The sequence below is a fragment of the Globicephala melas genome, chromosome 1 (assembly GCF_963455315.2).
Source record: "Globicephala melas chromosome 1, mGloMel1.2, whole genome shotgun sequence".
NCBI classification, from domain to species: Eukaryota; Metazoa; Chordata; class Mammalia; order Artiodactyla; family Delphinidae; genus Globicephala; species Globicephala melas.
Genome location: NC_083314.1, coordinates 176,442,733 through 176,463,209, shown reverse-complemented (window position 1 = coordinate 176,463,209; position 20,477 = coordinate 176,442,733). Strand labels below are relative to the sequence as shown.

Here is a 20,477-nt window from a genome sequence, read left to right as displayed (position 1 = left end):
CTTGTTTTCTGGGTTTTTGGTAGTAGCCATCCTAATGGGCATGGAGTGGTATTTTATCACAGTTTTGATTTGCATTTCCCTCATGATTAGTGATATTGAGCATCTTTTCATGGGCCTATTAGCCATTCTTTTTTTTAATTTTTTTTAAATTTTTTTTTTAACATCTTTATTGGGGTATAATTGCTTTACAATGGTGTGTTAGTTTCTGCTTTATAACAAAGTGAATCAGTTATACATGTACATATGTTCCCATATCTCTTCCCTCTTGCGTCTCCCTCCCTCCCACCCTCCCTATCCCACCCTCCCTATCCCACCCCTCCAGGCGGTCACAAAGCACCGAGCTGATCTCCCTGTGCTATGCCTATTAGCCATTCTTATGTCTTCTTTGGAGAAATGTTTATTCAAGTCCTTTGCCCATTTCTGAATCGGGTTGTTTGTCTGTTTTGTTGAGTTTTAGGAGTTCTCTTTATTCTTTTGTGTAGTCCAAATTTCCATGTGGTTATTATTTTCTTTCCTCTCGAAGAAATTCCTTTGACATTTCTTGTAGTTCTTTCCTCTGATGATGAATTCTTTCAATTTTGCTTGTTTAAAAAATTCTCTGTTTCCTCCCTCATTTTTAAAGACTTTATTTTTTAGAGCAGTTTTAGTTTCACAGCAAAACTGAGGGGAAGCTACAGAGATGTCCCGTAAACCGCCTGCCCTCACAGGTGCATTGCCTCCCATTATCAACATCGCCCTCCAGATGGAATGTCTGTTTCAGCTGAACCTACAGTGACACATCATTGTTACCCAGAGTCCATAGTTTACATTAGGGTTCACTCTTGGTGCTGTACGTTCTATGGATTCGGACAAACATATAATGGAGTGCGTCCATCATTACAGTACCGTACTGAATAGTTTCACCGCCCTAAAAATCCTCTGTGCTCTACCTTTTCACCCCTCCTTCTCCTCCAAACCCTGGAAAGCACTGGTCTTTTTGCTGTCTCCGTAGTTTTGCCTTTTCCAGAATGTCATATAGTTGAAATCATACAGTATGTAGCCTTTTCAGATTGGCTTCTTTCACTTAGTAATATGCACTGAAGATTCCTCTAAGAGGGGCTTTTAAGTAGAAGAGTGACATGATCTGATGGATGTATTTAAAAGCTGCCATCTGGCAGCCACGGGGAAAGTGGATTAGAAGGGGCAAGGGGTGGGGGGGGGCAGTCAGGAGGCAGCTGCAGAAATCTATGCCAGAGGTGGCCATGGCTTGACCCCAGAAAACGAAACAAGGGGACGGACACACTGACCAGAGTGATTGATAGATGGACAGAGTGAGGGAGGGGAGAGGCGGGGCAAGTGAGGATGGGGAGATGGGAGAGAGGACCGGCATTTCATTTGGAGCCTGTTAAATTTGAGATGCCCGTGCCAGGAGGAGAGGTCAAGAGGGCAGCTGGTTAGAATCCGGGGCTCAGAAGAGGCGAGTGAGGAGAGATGTGAACTTGCAAGTCCCTGTTAACAGATGTGATCCAGAGCCCTGGAAATGGAGGTCAGCCCCAGACGGGAGAGTGTAGGGGTGGTGAAGGGAAGGGTGAATGGGAGATGTGCCCATTGTAAGGCCGCATCTACCCAGCACGGAGCTAAGTAGCTGCTCAATACACATCCTTGGAGCGGAGGAAGGAAACTAGGAGCCTTCGAGGACACCAGCAGGAGGGGAGGGGCGCGATCCGCTATCTCCATCCTAGGGAAAGGCCTGGAGGGGCCCCAGAGGCAGGGAGACCAGTTAGAAGACGAAGTCCGAGGGGAGACGACGGTGCGTAGAGTGAGCGGTGGAGAGTAGAAAGGAGGAAGCGGAGTCAGATGAGGTTGAAAACCCCACCCAGGTCTCCAGCTTGGCCGGTAGGGTGCTCTACTCACAGCCTCCATCCCACCCCAGCTGGGGAGTGGGTGAGGGGTGCTCCCTCTGCCGGCCCAGATCCCAGGCCTGGGGAGGAGGGCGGCGTCACTCCGTAAGCCCATTTTTTCTCTTTCGCATCAGGATCCCTTTTTGGTCGGTCCCCTGAGGCTCCCACTTCAGCAAAGCAGCTCCCTACCCGGCATCCCCTCCGTCCGGTCGTTTCTCAAAGTTCCTCCGCAGGTGGGAGACGCCATCCTCATTCATTCTGCGAGGCTGCCACCCTGTGGCTAGAAGGGGAATGACATCTGAGGGGACCACACTTTTATCCTTTTGAGATGTATTCGTTGTGCGCCTACTACGTGCGCATGCGCGTGGCACTGGGTGAAGTTCTGGGTGGGATACAGAAAATCTGAGATACGGCGGTGAGGAGAGAGGACTTGGAATACGCAAAACGTAGGGTTTATTTCTGATTCCAAGACGTGTTGCTGTGTGACTCTGGGTGGAGGGGGGCGCCGGGGTCCCCAGAGGTGCTGCCTACTGCTGCATTCGTCCCTGCGGCTCTGTCAATGTCCCTTTCCACTCTCAGTGTGTCTGAACGTGGTCTCTTCTTTTGTTCCTTCTGCCTGTCTGCTGATCCCTTTTTTGTTCCCTGGGGCTTGCTCTCTGTCTCTGTCTCTCCCTCTGTCTCTGTCTCTGTGTCTGTCTGCCTCTCTCTCTGTCTATTTCTCTCTGTCTCCTCTGTGTCTGTGTCTCTCTCCTATGTCTCTGTCCCCCTCTCCCTGTGTCTCTCCCTGTCTCCTCCTCTCTCCCCTCCATCCACCTCTCCCCACCTCTGCCCTCTGTCTTTCTTCCTCTCTGTCTCTCCACTCCATCCGTGTTCATTTCTATGTCTGTGTCCCCTCCCCACCATTGTTTTGCTTCTCATTCTTCATCTCTGCTCATCTCTGCCCCATTTCTCCCTGTCCCTCTGTTTCTGCCACCTTTCCCCACCCATCCCTCTCTCCGGCTGTGTCTCTCCCCACCAGCCTGTCCAAAGCCGCTGACCTGGACCATCACTGGGTGGCCAAGGCCTGGCTGAATGACATCGGCCTGTCCCAGTACTCCCAGGCCTTCCAAAACCACCTGGTCGATGGGCGGATGCTGAACTCCCTGATGAAGCGGGACCTGGAGAAGCACCTGAATGTGTCCAAGAAGTTCCACCAGATCAGCATCCTCCTGGGAATCGAGCTGCTGTACCAAGTGAACTTCAGCAGGGAGGTGAGAAGCGGGGTGGGGGGACACCTTCCACAGCCCCGCTTTCCTCTCCGCATCCACTGTCTGTCCATCCAACCACCTGTTCATCTGCCCACACATCTGTCTATCCGTCCATCCATCCTTCTACCTGTCCATCCGTCCATGCACCCATCCATCCCTTCCTCTCTCCCTCCCTCCTTTAAACAGTTGCTTATTGAGGATGGGCCAAACCCTGTGCTCAATTCAGGGGAAACGGGAAACACTCATCCTCCAAGAACTCACTGTTTATCAGGGGAAACCACGAAGAAGCTTGTGGTCACAATATCGTGGAAGGTTGTCCCAATGAGAGAAGCCCAGGGTTTTCTGAAAACCCAAAGGAGAAGCTTCCAGAGGGATCAGAGAAGCCCTCCCAGAGGTAGTGACACCTAAAGTGAGACCTGGAGGAGGAATTTCAGGGATCAGTCAATAGAAGGTATGAGGGGGAAAGCAGCCCAGAGAGGAAACAGCCTAGACTAAGGCCCAGAGGACAGATCTGTGGCAGCAGAAGATCTGAGAGTCCTGTGTGGTTCCCATGCTGGGTTTGAGGTGGGAGGGTGAACGGGAGTGCAGACAGGTAGCTGGCGGACTGTAGGGCATATAGAGTTTGGACTCTGAGTGCCCCCTCTTCTGAGTGCTGTCAAGCCAGAGAGCCCAGGGCATCTACTTCAGCTCCTCCGAGGCCTACCGGCACCTCTCCCCAAATAGTCCCCTGAGGGAGGGGCCCCAGGCTGCTGGGGTCTGTGGGGCTGAGTGCAGAGGGCTTACTTTTCTTAGAGCACCGTCAGAGCACAAGCAATTCAGGGATGGGAGGAGAGGGACAGAAGAGGGGTCTTCACGGCCTTCTCAAACACCCAACGCAGAGCCCTGGGCACAGGAAGTGATGAGGACACAGGCCCTGCCCCCAGGAGCCCCAGTCTGGTACAGGAGGTGACGAGTGGGCCGATCATGGCGGTAAAGTGTGGAAATGGGTGGCCTCATCTGGGGACGTCCCTCCACAAACACGCATCGAGCACCTGCTCCAAGTCAGGTGAGCAGGGGGCTGGGATGCACGTCCAGGCAGCCGCCGTGGGTCCCAGGCAGCCCCAGCCTCCAGATGCAGGCAGCTCTGCCTCCAGGCTCCTTCACCCCGGAAGTGGGCTTCTCCCCATTTTCCAGAATGAAAGGATCGACGTGGCCAGAGCAGCCGTGGATGGCCTGGCCAGGAGCCTCACATCAGCATGCTGAGGTCCCTGCCAGCACCGTGGAGCCTCATCCCCCCGGCTGACCCACCCTCCCCACCCCAACAGGCCCTCCAGGAGCGCCGGGCTCGCTGCGAGACGCAGAACATAGACCCCGTGGTCTGGACCAACCAGCGGGTGCTCAAGTGGGTGCGAGATATTGACCTGAAGGTGAGGGGAGATGGCGGGGCTGGGGGTGACTCTTGGGCAAATCCCATGCATGTCTGTGTGTGTGCAAATCAGTCTCCATTTTTGCGTGGGCTGAGGCATCGTCGCCCAGGCTGGCAAGAATAACCTGCCTCCTGTCAGTCAAGAGGAGGGAACTATTCCCCGCTCCTGCCATCCCCCCAGCAGCACCCCGATCTCATGGGGGGGGAGGGAATGCTGAGCCATTCTCGCTCTCTGAAGCCAGGGTGGGATTGAATCCACACCCATCTTCTCCCTCAACAAGCATTTGTGGGCTGCCTGCCTTGGTCTGGGTATGTCACTGACAAAATAGTCCAGTCGCTGCTCTCATGGCCCTAAAAGAGTGGGGTGGGGTTCCCTCTCAGTATTAAATGAACTGGTCCCCGGAGGTCAAGCCCTTGCTGTTGGGGCCACATCCCCAGTGGAGGTGGAGACCCCTCAGGCCAGCAGGGTGGCTCACCGGCCTCATGTCTTGCCCTCAGGAGTATGCAGACAACCTGACCAACAGTGGTGTCCACGGAGCCGTGCTGGTGCTGGAACCCACGTTCAACGCTGAGGCCATGGCCACGGCCCTGGGCATCCCCAGCGGGAAGCACATTCTCCGGAGGCACCTGGCGGAGGAGATGAGTGCCATCTTCCACCCGGCCAAGTGAGTGTGGGCTGCTGGCTGCAGCTCGCAGCTTTTGGAAGCGGATGGTCCCGGCCCCTCCTTCCTGGATGCCACCTGTTCCTTTGCAACACAGCGGTCTCCTTTGGCAGATCCAGAAACTGAGGCTCAGAGAAGTGCAGTGCTTTGGCCTGAACGTCATAGAGTAGAAAGAGATAGAGGAACAGTCAGGTTTTGAATAAAGTGCGTGGTTAAAACGGGCATTTAGAGAAGGGAGAGTGACCAGCGTGTATGAGGAAGGCCATGGGAGGGTGGAGTTTGAGCTGGGGAGGATTCGCACTGGCCTAAGAGGTTGAGATGGCTGTTCCAGGCAGGGCTGACTATGGGGACGAAGGTTTGGAGACAGGGATGGGCGTCTTAGTGGTTTTTACCATCTAGGTGAGCAGACCATGTCGGCCCACCTACCCCAGGCTCCTCATCTGAAAAGTGGCCAGAGAATAAACACGTGAACAGATGAACTCCCAAGGCACTCTCTCCTTTTACAATGATTGTGGTTAGGGTTAGATGACCATTTATTGAGCACATGCCATGGGCACTAATTCTATCCACATGACGATGCTAAGAAATGTTTCACTGTCCCTCCTTTATAGATGGAGAAAATTGTTTGAAGGAGCCAAAGTACATGCCTAAGGTCAAACAGCTAGTAAATGGCAGAGCCCGGATTTGTCCTTTATTCTATTAATGTGATATATTATGCAATTGATTTTCAGAGGTTGAACCAACCTTGCATTCCTAGGATAAATCCCAGTTGATCGTGGTGTATAATCTTTTTATATGTTGCTGGATTAGGTTTGCTAGTATTTTGTTGAGGAATTTTGCATCAGTATTTACAAGGGATATTGGTCTGTAGTTTTCTTTTCTTGTGATATTTTTGTCTGGTTTTGGTATCAGAGTAAAATTGGTCTCATAGAATGAGTTGGGAAGTTTTCCCTCATCTTCTGTTTTTGGGAAGAGTTTGTGAAGGATTGCTGTTCATTATTCTTTAAACATTTGGTAGAATTCACCAGTGAAGCCATCTGGTCCTGGGTTTTTCTTTGTGGGAAGTTTATTATTATTGTTATTATTATTACTAATCCAAACTCTTTACTCATTGTAGGTCTATTTAGATTTTCTGTTTCTTCTTGAGTCAGTTTCAGTAGTTTATATCTTTTTTTAGGTTCTTACTTTTTAAAAAAATTTTTGAATTGCAGTATAGCTGATTTACAATATCGAGTTAGTTTCAGGTGTACACCACAGCAATTCATTTCTATACATATATACACATATATATGTGTGTGTGTATATCTATATCTATATCTATATGTTCATTCTTTTTCAGATTCTTTTCCCTTATAGATTATTATAAAATATTGAGTATAGTTCCCTGTGCTATACAGTAGGTCCTTGTTGGTTATCTATTTTATGTATAGTAGTGTGTATAGTTTATATCTTTCTAAGAATTTGTCCATTTCATCTAAGTTAGCTATTTTGTTAGCATACAATTGATCATATAATCATTTCCTTGTAATCCCTCTTATTTATGTAGATTTATCCCCTCTTTCATTCCTAGTTTTACTAATTTGAGTCATTGCCCTTTTTAACTCTTGGTCAGTCTAGCTAACGGTCAGCTCATTTTGTTAACAGATGCCAGATTTGAACCTGAGGCTCTCTGCGTCAGGCCTGAGTGCTCAACCCCCAAACTATATGGGGCCTCAGGGAACAGCTGAGCCACACCCCATGTTATGCAGGTGGGAGAAAATTGTGCATCTGTCGCAGGGTCCAGGTGCCCTGGACTGCCCTCCCCCGTTGGCAGGCTGATACCCAAGCAGTTCTCATAGACCCTGCAGCAGAATCATCGGTGCTCTTGTAACATGCAGATACCTCATCCCCAGCTCAGACCTACAGGACCAGAATTTGCTGGCAGAGCCCGGGAATCTACATTTTCATGCATTTTATGCAAGCTGAGGTGGTTTTGACAAGAACCCTATTCCATGAGCCATGAATCAACAGGTGCAGGAAAAAGGCTTTTCTTCTCAGAATTTTCCACCTTCCTTTACCTCCCTTCTGGAGCCATGTGATCTGTAACAGTCTTAAGATCTTCCGAGCCCTGGAGGGGCAGCTCTAGCTAAACATTAGCCAGCGTGAATAACATTTGTGTGACTGATTAAACCCTTGACCCCCCATGAGGTGGGAGGTATGTTGACGACTGTCTAGGATTAGTGGGTGAGCACTAGGGATGTTTCAACGGGGCACAAATAGCGTGGGTTCTTAGGTCGTTGGGAGGTCAGAGACTCCTTCAGGAACCAGATGAAAGCAGTCCTCCTGATGTCAGGACAAGGAAGAAGGAAATGGACTCAGTCCAGCCTCCTCATTTTACCTCTGAGGCTGCTCAGCCAGGGAACCAAGAGGCAATGCCAGTACCAGACCCCAGACCCGTCTCCCTGTTCGGACCTTTTCCCTTGATGCTGTTTTTTTCCACATGTTGGTCATAGCTTATGAATCAAGGTCTCCACGTGGGATGTGGGATTTTGGAACCTCGCGGCCCGTTGCTGAGACCCTGCCATGGGCCAGGGGATCAGACTTTCAGTTAGCTGGGGAAAGACAGAACTCCATGAGTTTCTAAGGAATTTTACAGCCCACTGCTGTTGGTACAAGAGTCCCCAGCTAAGCCAAACGCCAGGGAGACAGTGATCCCCAGGCAGGTGGTGAGATGCTTGGGAAGGTCTGATGGGTTTATATTAACCAAGATCTTCGGGCTTTGCCCAGGACAGCTCTGCAGTGGTCTAGGTATCTCATCCTGTCTACTGCCTTCTCGCTCCTTTTCCTTCTCTGTTGCTGATTTCAGCTTTCCAGAAAGAGAAAGGGCAGGGCAGGTCTTTTGGGGTGAGTCCTCCCAGAATGCTTAGATCGGGTGGAGAGATTCCAGTTTGAGGAAACATCCCGAACCATCGAAATAGACTTGAGAAGCCAACCCTGGGACTGACTCCCAGGCCGGGTGAAACAGAGTGATGGTCATAACAGCAGCCCTTCACACTGATATCATATGTCATCGTCAGCAAAGTGCTGTCACATCCCTTGTTTCATTTTCTCCTCCTCCCTGTGAAGGAAGCTGAGTGAGAAGGAATCGTTGCCTCCTTTTACGGATAAGGTGACAGGCTTCAGAGAGGTGCTGTGACCTGCTCAAGACTAGATGGGAGTTCGTGGCAGTGCTGGAATCTACCAGCAGGGACTCCTGTGACCCTCCACCACACCAGGAAGCTTGGAGGTGGGGGCTGATGAGCACCTGGTTCCACTCTCCAGGAGACGTGACCCCTGATCACATCTGTGATCCCACGTCACCCGGTAGATGTGATGCCTGTAGTCACAGGGGGGCAGTCAGCTCAGAGCATCTTGGGAGATTATAGTCCCCATGTATTAATGGCCCGTGACCAGGAAGTCAGGGAACATCAGTACGCAGCCCAACTCTAGGAAAGGCACATTTACCAAGAGTTTATAGGTTCCAATATGACATCATGTTCTCCAGCCTCCTCTCATTGCCATGACAACCATATGACCAAAGGGACTGAGGTGGGGCACTTTCTGACATCATCTTGTGATGTCTGCTTTGACACACACTGACTTCTTGCTTCTCCCTGTAAACCCCGGTCTAGCACCAACTCTGTCATAGGACCGTGCGTTAAAGATCCAGAGAAATAAATCCGTGGACCAAAAGGATGCAGGGAGTGGCCAAGCCGTTCCAAAGCATCACAGGAGCCAAAAAAAAAAGCCTTAATGAAAATGTGTGACCATCTCCAGCACCTGCCTGAAGGACGGTGTATCCTGTCACTAACAGAGGGTCAGGCACAAGGCGGATTCAGCCTGTAGTTCATTTAGATTCTCTCTGAATGTTAGGCCTGAGAAGAGTCCCCTTTAGGCCTCGGAAGCATCAGGCAAACATTGCATCTCTCTTGTAAATACTCCTCCCCATCCTGTGGCCTTGTGACCCATGGCCCCAAAGTGCCCCTTTTTGTTTCCAAGGATGCAAGAGTCAGCCGGCATCTCCCTCCTTTCTCTCCTCCTTCCCCCTCCAGACACAGTTATAAGGTGGGGTTATCAAGCTACCATAACCATTTGCTAAGCTCTGCCACGGGCCAGGCTCAGAACCTAGCACGTTGTTGCCACCTTCTACAGGTGGGTGCGTGAGCCCCATTTCACAGATGAGAAAACTGAGGTACAGCAAGGCTGCATATCTTGCCTGGGGCCATAAGCTTGTAAGCTGAGGAGCTGGGATTCAAAGCATCGTGCTTTGCTGCTTCCCTAAAGGGCAGAAAGAGTGGCCAGAACAACAGGGGAACTGTGTCGAGCAGTGGTCTTATCTCCCTAGGCCCCTCCCAGGGGACCTTTGAGCCTCCAACCCGAAGTATAAACAGTGAGACAAAGTGAACGTGGAGCCTGACCCAGAGACGCCCACGATAACTAACAGTTCATGTCCCCTGACCTCACAGGAACGCTGGAGCATCTCAGTGAAGCAGTTTCCTCTTGAGTTGGTTCCATGGGGCTCCCCTTTCTGTCACTTTGCTCCAGTGTTCTCATTAGCATTTCAGCAGGGAAGAGCAATTCCATTATGAACTCAAATAGACTCAACCCTCGAGCACACAGAATAAGAGGCCTTGTCACAGCTCTACCTCCTTGGCTGGCAGGCTACCCAGGTCTGAGAGATCCAGGCAGCAGACAAGGGGGAGTATTCCTGGGCCCCCTGGCAGGTCACCTGAGCCAGGTGGGGGAAGGGGCACACTGAGATTTTCAGGCACCCACAAGAAGGTGATGTTTCATAATATTCTGCCTCACCCCACCCCCAAAGGATCACTGAGCTGTGAGCCCAGAGACCAGGCCCTGGGGCGGTGTAGTCCATGGAATCGCGGTCCTATGTAAGGAGGGGGCACAGCAGGGCCTTTGGGGGCTGAATTCTGGCTCCTCTTCCATCATCTGTGGTTTTAGCAAGAAACTGGAGCCTCGGTTCCCTCATCTTGAAACGCAGACAATCACTCCGCTTCCCTAGGGCTTCGGGAGGGTTCGAGGAGCTGACTCAGGGGAAGGACCTGGCGTCGAGCCTGGAACACAGTAGGCGGCCAATTAATACTCTGTCCTCCCCCACGTCACTCAGCTCCGCCAAAGCATCTTGCACCTGACGGCCTCGTAGACCTTCATTTAATTGGGTGAGACGCAGCCCTCAGGCCAGCCCCGCTGACAGAGGCTGATTCCCACCCCGCCACCTTCCTTCCTGCACACGATGCCTTTTTAGTGCCCGGACACCCTGTACATTGACTCAGGAAATGAGTCAACAGAGATGCCCTATCTTCCAGAAACTTCCCTCATTAAAACTTATCCTTCCAGCATTCCACTCCCTCAGGGTCTGACAAAGGAAGTAGAAATATTCAATTAGCCATTTCAAGTCTCCGTAAGACCGTAACCTTGCGCTCGGCCTATTTGCATTTCCGTGACTTTTAATCCGCAGGAGGAACGGTACGGTTTTAGCCACGGAGGAAAAAGCTAGAAGGGAAGGTGTTTTGGCACAGTGGTGGCAGGAACTGCCCTGTGCTCCTCTGTCTACACCACAAAGGCAGCCACTTTCTGCTCAGGGGTTGGTTTGTTAAGACCAGAACTGCATACTGGGCTCTATCGTACAGATGAGGAAACGGAGGCCCAGCAAGGGAATCAGCTCACATGAGGGCACAGCTAGGGGATGGTTGAGCAGGGACTGAAGCCAGGTCTGTACCCCTCAACCCCAGTGTCGATCACAGCAACTGCTCATGCTATGCCAGCCCCTGCTCAGCATTTTATATGTGTCCTCTCATTCAATCCTCCAATGACCTTATAAGAGAAATGTTGATATTAACCCCACTCCACATTCTGTCTCCTCCTCTGGGTCCTACGCTGACCCCCAAGGTGGGAAAAACATGGCCTAGATCTTGCTTCTAGAGAACCAAGTTCAAGTTCTATCCCTGCCACTGCGTGTCTTGTGTATCCTTGGATGAGACACACATCCCCTCTGGACTTCCATCTCTTTTTCAGTGAAAAACCAAAGAAGGGGCTCTGGAGTTCTCCCGAGTTCATCAGACAGCTGATGTTCCATGACTCAGGGGGGTGTCATGCACTTCCCACAAGACGGCAAACACAGCTGGCTGCATCATGGCTTCTGCACTTAGGACAGCTTCCCCACTAGACCCAGGGCATTCCATCCCCAGATGGAGGAGAGAGGGAGGTCATCAATGAAGACCTCAGTTCCTGACCCACCGCAGAGCAAGAGCCTCCCTGTGACGAGGTTGCCCTGGCACCGGGGGACCTGAGAACTCACCTTCACCTGCCGCCCAGCAGCCAGTGCGGTCCCCTGCCCAGCACCCTCCCCTCCCTTGAACTTCCTCTGCAGAACTTGCCCCAAAAGAAGCAGAGCTTCTCGAAGGCAGCTTAAAAGCTATTAGAAGATTCATTTCTCTTCATGAGTCCACCTCCATGGTGGCCTGAGCCGAGGCTCACAGCTCCTGACCGCCCGTCAGCCAGAGCCAGTTCCTCTGTAATAAGTGTTTACTGTTAATATGACTCATTATCATTATAGCCACTTACTGGATTCCAGCTAAGCTCCAAAGCACACTTTAACTAACCCTCGCGATCACTTCATGAAGTTGGCTCTAATACGATCCCCACCTGGCAGATAGAGAAACCCAGCTTTCGAGAAATGAAGGGACACGCTCGAGGTCACGCAGCCAGTGCAGAGTCGAGCCAGGATTTCAGCGCCACTGAAGTTCCAAGGACGATGCTGGACACCAGCGTCTTGGGATTGCTGAGGTTGACAGGGAAGGTACAGAAGGCTCTGCCCATGCTGGGGCCAACCCTGCAGGCAGAGAAAGACGGGAGTCCAAGAGACACACTGGTTTGCCCAAGTTCTAAAAGAGAAGGAAGGCAGGTGGGAGGACGAAGTTCGGAAGTCCTGGCTCTGAACCAGTTTCTCGCCCCAACTCCATACTCCATACGCACCAGCACTAAGATTCTAACACAGGGGCTGGCCAACTTCTTCCACACAAGGTCAGATAGTGAAGATGTTAGCACTCGAGAGCCAGGTGGTCTGTGTCCAAGTAGTAAGAAAGCAGCCATAGACAACGTGCAAACCAAGGGACTGGGTTCCAATAAAACTTTATTTACAAAATCAGTCAGCTAGCTGCATTCGGCCCACAGGCTGTAGTTTGCCAAGTCCAATTCTAACAGAAGCCTTTGATGCTTTTGTACAAGGATGGGAGCAATGGGGGTAACAAGTCAGTGGGGGACCCAGATTCCCAATGCAGAGTGGGGGAAACTTTCTTGATGATTCTCCAGTCACACCTAATGAGCTGACATGGGGGGCTTCTCCCATCAAGTCTCCCCTCTCCTGACAGGGTTTGCAGGACACTGGGGGCTTAAGAGAGACTTTGGGGTCTCTGAGACCGGGGCTCAGATCTTGGCTGTGCCGCTTCAAGCTGTGTGATCCCGGGCAGGTCGCTTGACCTCTCTGTGCCCCCTGTCCTCATCGGCAGCAAGAGATGGCAGCCTGGCCTCTAGGTGTGCTGTGAGGATTGTGTTTGTAAAGTGCTTAGCACAGTGGTGGCGCGTAGGAGATACTCAGTACACCGCAGTTGCGGTCACTGTTCCTGGAGTGAGTGAGTGTCTGTGTCTCTGGGTGGCAGTAGCTGACACACACCCCCGGCTGCCGCAGCCCTGCTGACTTGCCCTGGGTCTCTCCTCAGCTCCACAGGCATCCGGGAGGCTGAGCGATTCGGAACGCCCCCGGGGAGGGCCTCCAGCATCACCCGGGCAGGGAAGGAGGAGAACAGTGGTGGGATCAAGTACAAGACTGGCCGGGTAGGTCGCTCCATGTGTTTACCTGGGGGTCCCCCAGCCTGGGAAAGAAAGGTCTTTGTGTCGTCTGGAGGGGGGCCGATGGGCCAGGTCACAGGTGCAGCTGGGAGAGAGGCCCTGGAACCCACCCTCAAGGGACCTGCATGATGGTTAAGACACACTCAGCCTTGTGGGGTCTTTGTCACTGTATCTCGAAGTGCAGGTCTCACCTGCCTGCATCAGACTCACCTGGCTGGATGCTTAACGTACAGCTTCTGGGACCCACCTGGGGCCTCCTGACTCAAGGGCCTCGGGGGCAGGGGGAACCCCGCATGCCGCAAGGCTGCCCAGAGGGTTCCAGCACACCCTAAACTCTAAGGGCCACTGACTTAGATTTTGACCAAGAGCAGCGGGTGAGCCTCTGGTGCATAAGAACATGTGTAGTTGGGTCTGATCGTGTGGACTCAGGGAGACACAGATTCCTAAACGGAGGTGTATAGACACAGACGACAGAAGCGGATAATCCAAAATTCTTCCATTTATTCAGCGGACAGTTTCGGGTACTAAGGGCATCCCAGGCACGTCCCGAGTGTGGGAGATAAACATGAATAAATGACCACCCTCACCATTAAGATGCTCTCAGTCTAGACTGTGCATTCCCACTGGGGGTGCTGTCACCCCGAAGGGGTCAAAATGGGTTCGGCTCAGGGAGGGCACAAAAAACCTTACTCGTTTTATTTATAAAGCACAGCTATACACATGGCACATAAACAGTGCACAGTATACCTGTGGCATGAAAATTTCATAGTGGGAGTGTGATTAAGGAAAAAATGTCGAAAAAGTCTTCTTTTAAGGGGGGGGCAGTATTGAAAGAAAGGTTGAGAAACACACTGGTCGAGAAAGAAAGGCGGTCCAATCAATAAATCATCACAAAGCACTGCCGTGACTACCCTAAGAGAGAACTGTTTACTGAGGGGCCACCGTGTCTGATAATTATAGCCACTGTCTCCCAGCACCATGCTGTGTGCTTCCCAGATGGAGTTCTACTCTTTGCAACAACTCTGGGAGAAAGGAATTATTAGACCCATCTTGTAGCTAGGAAAACTGAGGCTCAGAGGGGACAGGTGACTTGTCCAAGGTCACACAGCTGGGAAATGGCAGAGCAGGGATCCAAACCCCAGTTTGTGAGTCTCCAAAACCCACACTCTTTCTGCCACACCAGGCAATGCTGGAATATTTCTTCTTCTGGACCTGGGAATGCAGTCAGACCTCACGCCCACACTCATTCTCCACCCCCCTTCTCCTGCTGAAGAGGAAGGTGAGAGACTTCGGTAGATAATCAGAAAGACTATATTTGCCCTCACCCTCAGTAACAAACGGGTTCCTTCCAGCTGGGAACACAAAGCTCTCTCCTAAGGTTAACTCACAAAAGTCCTCTCAGTCTCCCTGAGGAGTGGAGTATTATTACTAATAGGAGGAGCACAGAGTGGTTAGGTAAGGTCACACAGCAATTGAAATTGGAGACCCCACATTTCCCAGATCCAAGAACATTCAATTCTCTTTTTCTCTTCTTCCTGTCCTTTGTTCTCATTCCTCTCTTCTCAGCTGCCCCTGGGAAAGATAGGAAGGGGCTTCAGCAGCAAAGACCCCGATTTCCACGATGACTATGGCTCTCTTCAAAACGAAGATTGCGGAGACGATGACTCCCAGGGCAGGCCCGAGCAGTGCCGTCTGGAGGGCTACAATGGCCTGGAGGTCACCAACGTGTAAGGAGCCGATGCTCCACCAGACCCAACACAGAGAGACCCGGGGATGAAGGACAGCCAGGGACTGTCACTGTTGTACATAGTGATCTTGGCCTGAGGGTGCTCCTCTAGTCCCGGGAAATCCCAGCAGACTGCTGTGACTGCGGATGGGAACCCCGGGGAACGAGGGGGCACCAGCCTGCCTGACTTGAGCGGGCTGTGGACTTCCGTGCTCACTGGAGGGAGACTGGCCCAGAGGGCCCGTCAGGGTGCCCGGCACCTCTGTCATCAAGGCTCCACCTCGGAGTGACTCAGCCACTGAGCAGTTCAAGTGGTCCTGGGAGCCTTGAACTGAGCCACCAGGATGGAAAGAGGCACAGGGTTCCCCAAAACACCCTCCCAGGAGGAGCAGGTGGGACTCCAGCCAGACACGCAGAGGCCAGCAGTGAGCACCAGGAGCTAGCAAAGCTGGAGGCTGACGGGTCACCACGTGGACCCTTCTGGCCAGCCTGGCGGAGGTCTCAGCTCCAGCATCCATGCCCCCCATGACCAATAACTCGGCTTCTGACTTGTATCACTGAATCTCTCTTGGGAGAAGGCAAAACGGGAAGGTCATTCCCATCCTAAATGCCGTGTGTCACATCCGGGTGGACATGTTAAAGGGCTACTTGCTCCCTCCTCCCGGGAGTGGCTGTCCTGGGTGGAGGCAGGTGACATCCCTGCGGGGGTGGGGCTGAGCAGTGACGTTGCCAGGAAATGCAGATATCTGGTCATCAGGATGAAGGATATCATGTCGATAGGATCGGAGTTGACTGGGTTAGGTCCGTGACAACTGTACCAAGTGTGACAGTGGGTTTGGGACTGGGAACAGGGAAACGCTTGTCATTATTAACCCAGCAAACCTTGTTGTGACGTCTGTCACCTGACACACAGGTGTGCTCGCCAGTGTCCTAATTGAGCTGAATCTCACAGGTCGCTAAGGTGGTGCAGAGGATCCCCAGCCCTCTTCTTGACTCTACTACTGTTTTGCTGTGTGGCTTCTTCCCAGTGGCCTCACCTCTCTGTGCCTCAATGTCTTCATCTACAATACTTCTGGTTCCCTTCCAGGGATGTTGTGAGGATTAACACTTGCTAACGTCTGTAACACTTTGTAACCTCTCAGGAGACAGGTGGGAAGTTATGGGGTCCAGGGTGGGTGTCTACTTTCCCATTTACAACACAGAACTGATACTGTACTGATGTAGTACTGGTTCTCTCCGCCTGTTTTTTGTTGTTGTTGTTTTTGTTTGTTTGTTTTGGGGGCCGGACCGCACGGCATGCGGAACTTCCCCGACCAGGGATTGAACCTGCACCCCCTGCAATGGGAGGGCAGAATCTTAACCACTGGACCACCAGGGAAGTCCTCTCCAACTGTTCTGATTGGAGCAACGTGCAAAAGGAGGGCAAGAAATGTTTAATGTTCAGACTCTCTAGAGCCCCCAGTAGGACTTGACTTCCCCAAAAGAGGAAAATCCCACGTACATAACCCTTGAAAATGAGTTCGATCTATGTGCTCAGGCTTGAGTTCATTGACTTCGATGCTGAGGAATGATTAGGGAAGGGCACGTGGCATTGGAGTTCTACTTACACTTAGGTTATCAAAGCAAATCATTTGTTGGAACCACGATGCTCGACTTCCATTGAAGCCTTTGGCACCAACAGTCTATAAGAGGTTTGAATTTCCAGGACTAGAAGCAGGGTCAGCCTCCAAGAACCGTCAAAGCACGTTCTTCAACCCAATGCATTACTTCCCCTCAAGGAAAAGCACAACCCGAGGCCTGATGAACTTGAGAATTCCTCCTCCCCGAGGCCGAAGACCTTGGTTTCCTGACCTTAACACAAGCACAGCTTTTCTCACCACCGGAAACCAAATGCCTAGTTGTGGACACGTGGATGCCCCCTTTTGTCTGAACGTTTGGCCTCCTAGGGACACATTTCTGATTCCAGGGCCCAGGGGGTGAAGCTCTGGAACAAGGGGTGAAGCTTTGCGGAGGCTCCAAACCCAGTAACTTCATGACGTTCAGCCACACACACGGGATCGGAGGCTGCAGAGCCCGCAGCCGGAGAGAGGAGTTAAGACCTCCCTCTAACCTGATGCCACAGGCCACTCCCGAGCCAGCATCCAGGCTGGCCGAGCCGGCACCCCAGGATCTGCCTCTCGGGAAGGAGCAAACCCAGAAGGCAGTTATTCCCGCAGGGTGAGCAGGAATGGCAAACCGACAGGTGCCTGGGTGCAGGTCTGATTATTTGAAACCAATGCATTGTTCCCCGACTTGGGGACAAGATGGGCAAACGGACAGTTGGGGGGGGCGGTCACTGGCAGGGATGGCAGTGCCCAAAACATTCGCAGCATTGGGCCGGCAGGCCTGGGGCAACGTGGGCAAACTCGGATGCGCCTTTTGGTCCAAACGGTGCCCTGAGAGCGCGTTCTCGCCTCCCAGATGCTCTGTATCCCTGGCCCCCAGGCAAGCGTTTGGATGCTTTGCAACATGAGGATGGGTTGGCTGATAAATGAACAACCTCCGTACAGGGTTAAATCAGGTGAGCTCTGTCTGCTGGGAAAATCCTAAATGTCAACTCTGCTTCAAGAGCAGGCAAGAAGAGCAGGGGGTGCAGACTTGGCAGAGAGGTTCTGGAAGCGGTTAACAAAGGCTGGCAGAGTGGCCACCCGCAGCACAGTGACCTGCCACATCCTGTCCGAATGGCCTGAGTCATGGTCTTGGTCCTTAAAGGGTGACACGGCATCTGGACCTCGGAACCATGTGAATGTGCTTCTGTGAGAGCTGGTGTCGCCTGCACCCATGGGTGCTGCCAGAGGTTGGGGAGAACCAGGGTAGGCAGAGACACCCCATATTCCTCCCAGAAGCTGGGGACCGGAGCCATCAGAAGGCACCAGCTTTCTGACCCCAGACGCCTCTTGTCTGTGGACAAGGCTCTCTTGTCTTGGGCTGAGCTGGGCTTTTCTCCGAGAAATCTGTCCCTGTCCGCATCGCAATCATTGGAGCCCAGGCTGCAGGAGGCAAGGAGAAGCCACGGGAGAACCTGGACCAGATGAAGTCGAGGAGAAGGGGTCTCCACGCAGCCCAGCCAGCATGGAAGGGCCTCAGAACAGTGACCCCCAATCTCTAGGTCAACAGACGGGGCTGAGTCCAGCAGAACAGGACGATTTGGCAAGATGTGACTTCCGTGTTCGGTGCTCCAAGCCTAGCTCTCCCCCTTCCCATCACAACCCATATTTTCTGGGCACCATCACTTCTGCTCTGCCCTTCGAGGTTCCAATGGGCTCCTGGCAGTGGAGTGGCAAGAAAAAGAAACGTTGTGGGAAATAGCATCTTCTGACACTAACATCATTCCCAGTGGTTGGCTGATGAGAATTTCCTGAGCGCTGACACCCCAGGGAGTCTGTGGGTGCAAAGGAAACGAGTTGTCCATGAGCTAAGATGATGTGCCTGACCTTTAGTTACTGATCATGGCCCGGAATGTCTTCCCAAGAGTGAATTTTAACACTGTAACAATAAATACTACTCCACAACACTTCATTGATGAGCTGGCCTTTTTCTCTGTGTGTTCTCATTCAGTTTTCCCAACAGTCTCTTTGAGAGGGGTGATTATTAACCCATTTCATAGATGGAGAAACTGAGGTTAAGGCTGAGGGGCTTGCCCAGCTCTATTAAGCTAAGACGTGACCGGGCAGGACTCCAGCTCAGTCACCTTCCTCCATGTCCCAGGCTCGCTCCTCCCCGCTGAGCACCACCCCCACTACCATGTTGGTGTTCCCACCCTCACCCCCACCTTCCAGCACAGGACTTACATTACCAGGTGGCAGCACTCAAAATGGAGCTCTGGTGCATTCTGTCCTGTTGGAAAAGTCAGGCGCCTACTGTCCCCATCAGAGTGCTGCCTCCTGTCCCAGAACCCCGCTGTCAGGAGGGGAACTTCTGACCAGTCACCCCTCCCTTGATATCACTTGCTTCACCGTGTCCCTCTTCCGGGGTATTCACATTTCCAGATTGTCAGAATAGATCTTCAGCAGTCGTCTCAGTCAGCTCGGGCTGCTACAACATAATACCGGAGACTATGGGGGCTTAAACAACAGACGTTTATTCCTCACAGTTCTAGAGGCTGGGAGGTCCAAGATCCAGGTGCCAGCTAATTTACCTGGTGAGAGCTCTCTTCCTGGTTCACAGATGGGTGCCTTCTCATTGTGTCCTCCCAGAGTGCAGGGAGAGAGAGAGGAAGCAAGCTGTCTAATATCTTATAAGGGCACTAATCCCATCATGAGGACACCATCTTCGTGACCTAATCGCCTCCCAAAGGCCCCATCTCCTAATACCATCACATTGTGGCTTAGAATATTTCAAATAAGAATTTGGGGAGGACACAGACATTCAGTCCGTAGCAGTGGTAGAACCACAGGTGTCCTAGCTCGGTCCTTCTCAAACTTTAACATGCACCTGGGAGGGCTTCCCCGGTGGCGCAGTGGTTAAGAATCTGCCTGCCAGTGTAGGGGACATGGGTTCGAGCCCTGGCCTGGGAAGATCCCACATGCCGCGGAGCAACTAAGCCTGTGCACCACAACTACTGAGCCTGTGCTCTAGAGCTCGCGAACCACAACTACTGAAGCCCACGCCCCTAGAGCCTGTGCTCCGCGATAAGAGAAGCCACTGCAATGAGAAGCCCGCGCACTGCAATGAAGAGTAGCCCCTGCTCACTGCAACTAGAGAAAGCCTGTGCACAGCAACAAAGACCCAACGCAGCCAAAAATTAAAATAAATAAAATAAATAAATTTATTTAAAAAAAAAATGCACCTGGGAGGGACAGGTATTTTTGGGATGCAGATGCTGACTCAGGAGGTTTGGGGTGGGGCCTGAGATTTGGCATTTCTAATAAGCCCCCAGGCTGTGTTGCTAGTCCAGAGACACACACACTGAGTATCAAGATCATGGCTGACAGCTGGGCCCTCCTGGCAAAGCCCAAATCACAGGAGGTAGGGGATGGTCTGAAGGCTCCACCCAGGTGTCCGACTGGCCCTGATGGAACCCCACCCCAATGAGCCGGATTGTATGCTTCTCCCAGGACAGGAGCCCAGCCTGACTCCCTAGCTCATTGCTACGTTCTGGCAGGCGGTGAATACTCGGGAAGTGTGCATTGAACAGGGAGGATTTGGAAGAGTTAGAAGACACTGTGAGACAGACCTGGGCACGACCAGTTTCAGCAGGCTGACCGCACGTACTGTATTTAGTAAATGTTCTTGATGCTGGGGATACAGGGCTAGAACTCATATAACCTAGCAAAGGAAGACAAGAAACTCATCCATGACTGGGGTGACTGAGTTCAGAAGTGATGAGTGGTACACGTGATGAAGCGGGTTGGGGGGGGGGGCGCTGTCCTAGAGGACTTTTGAGCTGAGACATACTTTCCCTTGCAAAGATCTGGGGGAAGAACGTTCCAGGCAGGCAGACGCTGAGCTAAATGCTGAGGATACAACGTGAATGACATTCTGCCCAGCCTCTGCCCGCACAGAGCTTCCCATCCAGCAGGGAAGAGAGAAGTGAATCAAATACTCCTGGGCAGTGTGAAATTGTAACTGTGCCCAGTCCTGAGAGCAGAGGTAGCTGGTCGTCAGAGAGCTTATCTCATGGGGATTTCATGT

The 20,477-nt window shown here is 52.0% G+C and overlaps 1 protein-coding gene across 4 annotated transcripts in view; it reads left to right on the top strand.

Moving 5' to 3' along the window:
* The window catches only part of KAZN (kazrin, periplakin interacting protein), a 1,133,578-nt gene extending 1,115,145 nt beyond the window's left edge, over nucleotides 1–18,433 (top strand). Inside the window, exons 12-16 of one of the 4 annotated variants that reach the window (XM_060310886.2) lie at nucleotides 2,899–3,130; nucleotides 4,432–4,533; nucleotides 5,031–5,197; nucleotides 12,949–13,063; nucleotides 14,645–18,433. In XM_060310886.2, the coding sequence (XP_060166869.1) occupies nucleotides 2,899–3,130; nucleotides 4,432–4,533; nucleotides 5,031–5,197; nucleotides 12,949–13,063; nucleotides 14,645–14,809 (781 nt within the window). In that variant the 3' untranslated portion in view covers nucleotides 14,810–18,433. Of the gene's footprint in view, nucleotides 1–322; nucleotides 1,160–2,898; nucleotides 3,131–4,431; nucleotides 4,534–5,030; nucleotides 5,198–12,948; nucleotides 13,064–14,644 lie in introns of those variants that run through there. The other 3 variants (XM_060310878.2, XM_030877877.3, XM_060310907.2) reach the window with 3 other exon arrangements.
* Nucleotides 18,434–20,477: the final 2,044 nt, after the last annotated feature.